General features: G+C 34.9%; 1 protein-coding gene across 1 annotated transcript in view; it reads right to left on the reverse strand.

The window, feature by feature from the left end:
• Window positions 1–7,741, reverse strand: part of Esf1 (ESF1 nucleolar pre-rRNA processing protein homolog) — a 54,070-nt gene that overhangs the window by 37,579 nt on the left and 8,750 nt on the right. Inside the window, exons 4-8 of the mRNA XM_021193040.1 lie at window positions 6,415–6,528; window positions 5,710–5,810; window positions 4,697–4,849; window positions 3,554–3,668; window positions 1,427–1,574 (exon numbers count right to left, since the gene is read on the reverse strand). Coding sequence (XP_021048699.1) covers window positions 1,427–1,574; window positions 3,554–3,668; window positions 4,697–4,849; window positions 5,710–5,810; window positions 6,415–6,528 — 631 coding nt within the window. The remainder of the gene's footprint in view (window positions 1–1,426; window positions 1,575–3,553; window positions 3,669–4,696; window positions 4,850–5,709; window positions 5,811–6,414; window positions 6,529–7,741) is intronic.

Consider the following 7,741-nt stretch of genomic DNA (forward strand, 5'->3'; position numbering starts at 1 on the left):
CAGCCTGGTCTACCAAGTGAGTTCCAGGATAGCCAGGGCTATACAGAGAAACCCTGTCTCGTAAAACCAAAAAAAAAAAAAAAAAAAAGAATTCAGTGGACTGGTGTATCAGCAGAATGAACACTGCTGAAAAGACACTTAACTAGAAGATAAGTAAACAAAAGGATATATCCAGAATGAAGTACAGGGAAAAAAACTGATAAAAAATATAAGAGAATTGAACCGCATCTGGGATGTGCCTCAGAGGTAGCCAGGATTACACAGAGAAACCCTGCCTTAAAAAACAAAACCAAAATGAAACAAACAAACAAAAATCTCAAGAGAAGATACAGTGAAAAGATTTCATGCATATTTAAATAGAGTTCTAGAAAGACCGAAGAAAAATCAAATGACTAAGAGCAACAATACTGAAAAAAGATACCACTTTGTGAATTAAGTGGACCCTCCAAAAATCTCAAGTTCAACACACACATACTCTTCAGATAACCTTCCTAACCACCAGTCAAATCAGAAGCCAGTAGAAATCCAATTTAGATTTGCAAACAAAAGCAAACATTTTTTGGAATTTTTCAGACAAATGAAACCTCAAGAGAGTTTTGATAGTAGTTCCTTCTTACTACAGGCATTTCCTCAGTTCGCACTTAGAGCTAAAGGAAAGAGGTTTAAAAGGAAGAACTATGGAAGTCAGGGAAATATAAAACAAGGACAAAGAAGACAGTGTTACACACCCAAGTACTACATAATAAAGTACAAGAGCTACTTAGGACTCCTATAGCAAGTAGGCTTAAGGACGTATCTTAGTGGAATCCTTGCCTAGCATTCACAAAGACCTGGGATTAGTCACCAGCACTGAAAAAACTGGGTGTGGTTGCTCTTTGCTTATAATCAAATCACAGATCTTGGGAACAGAAGCCAGCAGATCTATGTAAGCCCAGTCTACACAGAGAAATTGTCTCAAAACTAATTATCAATAAAGTGTGTGTATGTGTGTATTAGGGGGCATAAGGGTATTTTACATATTTACAAGTCTAACAGGCTAGGCATTTTTACTAAGTCAGAGTTTAAATAAATTTTGTGGCTATAAAAAATTAGCAAAAATTTAGAACTATTTTAAAACCTTACTTATTGTTACTATTATTATCATTGTTATCATTGTTATTGGTGTGTCTGTGCTGAAGTGTGCTTATGGTAGGTAGAAGACAACTTTTGGTGAGTCAGTTCTCCTTTCATCATGGGCTCTGGGGATCAAAGCAGGCCATCAGGTTTGTATAAGTGCTTTTATCCAATGAGCATCCTGTCAGACCTTCAAACATCTACCTATGCATATAGTTCTATGTGTATAAATATGCTATGCAGCCAGTTTGGGGGTCTTCTTAAGTTTTCCCCATAGTTCTGTTAACCACTCAATAAAAGGATTAGCAAATACCTTCTGGTGCTTCTTCTACCTCTTCTTCATCCTCGCTAGAGGAAGCCAAGTAGGCTTGAAAGTCCATGTCCAAAAGCTCATCCTTTTTAAACTTTCTGTTAAGTGTCGTGATTCTTTCATGATCAGTCTCATCCCAAGTGATCTCCACCTTGAACCCAAGAATGAAAATAAATCCACACACAACAGCACAAAGATAAAACACTTACTAAAGCACACTGTTAACTTTGATGTTTAGTATTAAGTTATTAAAAAGCATGCTTGGCAAATGGTGGCACATGCCTTTACTCCTAGCACTTGGAGGCAAAGGTAGAGGTAGAGCTCCTGTGAGTTTGAGGACAGCCTGGTCTACACTGAGAGTACTAGGTAGCCAAGGCTACACAGTGAGATCTTGACTCAAACAAAACAAAACAAAACAAAAAAGCTACAATACAAATACAAATCTCAGACATGAATGGCATGAATTATAAATGGTATCTTATTTGTGGACTAAATCACATTTGTCCACTTTTACCTTTCTACTAATTCTCAGCTATATGATATCTCATTACTGAATAAGAACAAACATTAACTAGAGAAAAACATAAGAAAAGATGCTAGAAAAAGTTAATACTATTATGAACCATAATATGAATATGATTTTTATCTGGATAACTAAAACAATAGTGGAGTCATAGACTACATGAGATTTGTTAATAAAGAAACAATTTCAACAGGTACCATTTCCTAAAAAGGTTAAGAGTCAGTGATGACAAATGTATTCAGATCATACCAAGTACGTTCATCGAATATATGATTGGGGGAGACTAGCTCCTATGCTCTCTTCCAGTGGTTCTCAACCTTCCTAATGCTGCAACCCTTTAATATACTTTCTCATGTTGTAGTGACCCACATTCATGAAATTATTCTTGCTTTGACTTTATAACTGTAATTTTGCTACTGTTATGAATCATAAAGTAAATAAAGGGGTCACAACCCATAGGTTGAGAAGGACTGCTCTATTCAACACAGAAATCTATTTGTGAAAGGGTCCTGGGAGAGGTTTATATAACATAATGTGTTCAAGTCCTTGTTTGTTTTTGTTTAGTTCAATTTCTCCATGTTAGACAACAAGTTAGGCACTAATTAACCAAAGATCCTTAAAAAAAAAAAATCCCTGTCACTCTCTCAGAAGTTTTAGCTATTCACAAGATTCAGAGTTACTCCTACTCTGATAATTAATTCTGTGCTGATAATGGCCAAGTGGTTACTGTAAGTGGAACAGATATCGGTGATACAGGATCTACAGACTAGCTGGCTGGACATGATGCCTATTTTAAGTACTTAAGTATTGAAAATAACATCATGTAGCTGGATCCTTTAGAATTCACTTACTCTGGGGTCTTACTATACTTTGTAACTACTCAGTATCAGGATATCCCACCATTGCACAGCTGACATCAGCTTTCTCTATGACATGGGAAAGGCCAGTATGTTGTAGACTGTCACTGCAGGCAAAGACTTAAGGTGAGAGAAATAGAAGCTGTTTAGGTAAGTAACACACCTTTGTAACATACAGAAATCTGGCTGCTTGTTATTAGTATGAAAACTAGTAGTCCTGAATTATTCTCCTTCTATTGTTAAAAAAACTATTGAAAATCACACCTGCAGAAAAATGTGGTCCTATTTCAAATGGTTAATAGGTTTTTGTAGCTGTCATATGAGGTAAAGCTATGTCCTTCCTTTATTCCCTAGAATCTTAATAACTAACAATTATTGAAAGAATCTAAGCTAAAAGCCAGGGACTCTACAAGTGCTAGACAAGTGTTCTACCACTGAAGTACATCCTCAGGCCCACAGGCTTAAAGACAAAAGGACACTGAAAAATATATGCAAGCAGTATAGTATCCAATGCACAAACACTCAGAATTCTGTTTAATTCTAAAGTTGCTAAAAGCAAGGGTCTACCTATACATTTAATTTTCCTTTTTTTTTTTTTTTTTTTTTTTTTTTTTTAATTCAGGGTCTCATGTATCCTACACTGTGACTCTTGAGCTTCTGGTTATCCTGGTCAATTTCCCAAGTGCTGAGATTATAGGCATGTGCCACCATGCTTGGCCCATATGTCCATTTTTAAGACTTAAGAAATACCGTTGATGTTCCCATTGCAGCAGATGTGAAATACTTCGGTTTATATGCTGTTAGATCAACTTCTGAGGCCACATCCTTGGGCTCATCATCAAAGGTAATATCATCTGGTATAAATCTAAAAAATTAAAAGAAACATTTATTTAAACATAAAAAGAAGTGGTTACCAGGGTTTAAAATTTCTAATTAGTAACAGTTTATATACTATGTAAGTTTCTATATACATGCAACGGTTAGAAACAACCTTGGTACAACATCTCTGAAATTTAAAAAGTATAAATCTGAAATTTCATTAAATTTGAGAGAATTCTATAAAAAGAGACTTTGCATTTGGAACTACTAGTTAATGTAAGCCAGTCTCCAAAAATCCAGGTGCAATATATATATATATATAAAATCATTGGCTCACTGCAGAGTCCTAAGATGAAACAGAATTAATACTGGTTAAGTAGTTCAAATAAAATACAGAGTATCATAAATGCAAAAGGTCACTGAAAATAAAGAAAAGTTTAAGGCTGATCAAGAATAATCTTAGCCAAATAAAAATAAAGAAAAAAAAAAAGAAACAAACAAGAATAATCTTAGCCAACAAACTCATTTCACAAATAACTAGTCTTTGCATGTAAATCAGCCATAGTGACTGACAAGTTTTAGGCATCAGGCCATGGAATGTGGAATGGAAAGTGAGGTAAATAAAATCTTTGGTTATCATAATCAACTTTTATAATTTACATGGGAGAATATTTCCACACACATATAAAATGCATCTACTATATATTTTATGAAGAGTTATTGGGAGGGTATCGGAGAGATGGCTTAGCAGTTAAACACCTGTTGGCTCATGCAGAGGACCCAGGTTTGACTCCTAGCACGTACCTGGCAGCTTATAACTACCTGCAACTCCAATTCCAGGGGATCTCATACACATAAATTAAAAGTAAATAAATCTTAAAGAGGTTTTTTGAAAGATTTATTATTTCAAGGATATACATTATGAAAATAGCTTGTAAGGTATTTTTGTCAATTATTATTAGCATCCTCATTCATTTTCTTAGAATGCAAGAAAATATTGCTCATTTAAATGTTTTACTGCTTATGATCTTGCTATATTGTAAGATTCAGTTGTTAACAGATGAACTGAATTACCTTAGGTCTATGAAAGAACAACTGCTTTCAAATTCCAGGCCGTCACAATCTTCATAAATCTTACTTGCTGTTTCAGGAGAATCACACTCCACTACTGCATAATAGTACTTCAATCGTTTGAACTGGTAGTCTCTTAGCTTCTCTCGAGAGGCCCTAATGGAGAAAAACTAAATCAAAAATACGTATACAATCATCTGTAACTCCAGCTCCACAGGACCTATCCCTCTGGCTTCCAAAGGTACGTGCACTTATGTATACAAATCCACATATAGACACAAACATAGAAATAACTAAAATAATAAAGATAAATCTTTAAAGTATGCTTGTGAGATATCAGCTCTAATGCTTCATCTTGAAAAATATTTGCTCTAGAAATGAACAATTTTTGTATCCACCTATTTGGGGGGGGGGGTGTATCTGTAGGCATATGTGTGCCACGGTGTATATATACAAGTCAGACAAAACCATTTTCAAGAAGCAGCTTTCTTTTTCTACCATGTGGGTTCTAGGTCCTTGAATTCAGATCCTTAGGTTGTCAAACTAGATGAAAAGTACCTTTAGCCATTAAGCCATGCTGCTGGATCTAAACTTTATAAGCTTAATTTCATGTAACTATAATCTGTTCCTTAAAGGTCTTTCTCTGCTACTTTTGTTACCATGCAGTTAGTCACAAATTATATTTAGTGCACATATAGCTCCACCTAGTGGTTTACAACTACTTAAGCTGGTTTCTAACATCAAAATTCCTTTATCTTTCTACTTAACACTCAATTAAGGAAACAAAACAAAACAATTTCTCAGCAATAAGACAATCATGAGCTATTTTTTCCAATATTGCAATCATTATTTCCAAGCATACACATAAAATGTTGGCATAATGCACTGCCAAATGTGATCAAGCTGTCCTAACTGTAAGTGTTAGTGCAAACTTCAGTTCTACTAAGGTAATAGGATTCTGAATGAAGGACATTACTTTACAAGGGTTAGTTTTCTATTCTAGAGTGACTCAGTACCAGTCCTTTTCAGGGGCATCCTCAGGAATACTCAGTAACTCTACTGGTCCTTGAACTTGCTCTTCCTTCATCCTCTCCTTTCCAAACTCTGAAGGATATATCTGAACACAAAAGACAAAACTGATATTACTCACACATTCTTTTTTCATATAATATTCAGACCCATCAAAACTCAGACACCAAGAGTTATGACTCAGCTCAATAAAACAATTAATTTCAAACTCACTGCAGGAAAGTCAAACTCATTTCTAACTACATGATATAAAGCATCCTTTAAAATAAGAAATTTAGGAGAGAAATGGGGACTAAAAACAGAGCACTATTAATAACAATCTCCATTTCATCTCCAGACTCCATTGTGGAAGGAAATAATCTACTTTTAAAGGGATCCTCTAACTTCCATACAGAGATATGTACACGCACATACACACACACACACACACACACACACACACACACACACACATCTAAAGCAAAAAATTAAAAAAGTTTAAAAAATTGCTTTTTTATAAACTTTTTTTTTATCCTTTTATTACCTGTTACATATCAGTTTCATACTCAATTGCATCAGACAATTTTCAGATTAATAAAATATTTTTAGGAGGAAAATTAAGTCAGTATAGTTAGAAACAAAGTCAGTTTTAAGTTAAAACATCTAGAAATATTTACTTTACATTTAATTTAATTTATGAAATTAACTCTCACCTTCACAGAAAACACAACTCCTCCTTTGGGCTTAAATGAGTTGAACAGAGCCAGCAAATCTTTAGCCTTTAATCTATCCCAGTCCATGTTACAAACTGCTAGTCGGCGTGTAATCTGAGAAATTTAAAGGATTATTAAATATTATAGAATCTTTATTATTTCTTTCTTTTTTTCCTCCCTCCCTTCCTTTCAGTTTAAAGACAGGGTCTCACTATGTAGCTCTAGGGTTGTCCTAAAATTCACTATGTAGACCAGGCTGGCTGGAACTCACAGAGATCCACTCACTTCCGCTTCCTAAGCTGCTCTGGGATTTACATAATTTTCAATGCTTAAAAACAAAGATTAACAATGAACTATCTTCTTTCCCCAGTTCTGAAATCATCTATGTTATTTAACTGATTTAACATGCAAAGAGAGTTTCGTGAGGCAAAAATAGTAACTCCACAACAGATAAGCACTATCTCTAAAGTGGGTTTTTTGAATTCTTGAACTATGTAAGAGCAAAAATAGTCTACCAGTGTGGAGAAGGGAAACAGGTTACCCCAGAGCATTTCCTTATTGTGCAATAAGAACATAAACACCTAGCAAAGACAAGTTTAACATTTGCATGTATTTTAAATTACTCATGTAGAAATTCTTGCTAAGCATATGCCTGAAATCCCAGCTCTGAGGAAGAAGCGGCAGGAGGATCGCAAATTCAACCTTCCATAGAAAGGCTCTGTCTCAAAAGGTCTTTGACAAAGATAACATAAAATCATAATAAAATCCCTAAAGAAACTAGGAAAAGAAGGAACAATTCTCAACATAAGAAAGTCTATATATGACAAATGTATTTATAGTAAATGGGGAAAAGTTAAAAGCATTTTCTCTAAAGGCAGGAAGGATATAATGGTGTCTAGTTTCTCTACTCTGATTCACAACAGTACTTAAGGTTTAAGTACTTAACTCAGCCTGTGTGCCTTAAGTACTTAACCTGTGGGTCTCGACCCCTTTGTCAAACCCTCCTCTTCAAAAATATTTCCATTATGATTCACAACAGAAGCAAAATTACAGTTATGAAGTAGCAATGAAAATCATTTTATGGTTGGGGACCACAACATGAGGAACAGTATTAAAGGGTCACAGCATTTGAAAGGTTGAGAACCACCGATTTAAGACATACATACAGGAAAGAAAAAAGTCAAATTCCTCATTTTCAACAACATGATCATATATTTAAAGGTTTTTAAAGGCTCTACCTGGAAACTCCTAGGCCTTGCACCCTGTCTCCTAGAATGTTCTTTAAGACCTGGAGGTATGTGTGTCTGAGTGAGAGTGAGAGTGAGAG

The sequence above is a fragment of the Mus pahari genome, chromosome 3, assembly GCF_900095145.1.
Source record: "Mus pahari chromosome 3, PAHARI_EIJ_v1.1, whole genome shotgun sequence".
Taxonomy (NCBI): Eukaryota; Metazoa; Chordata; class Mammalia; order Rodentia; family Muridae; genus Mus; species Mus pahari.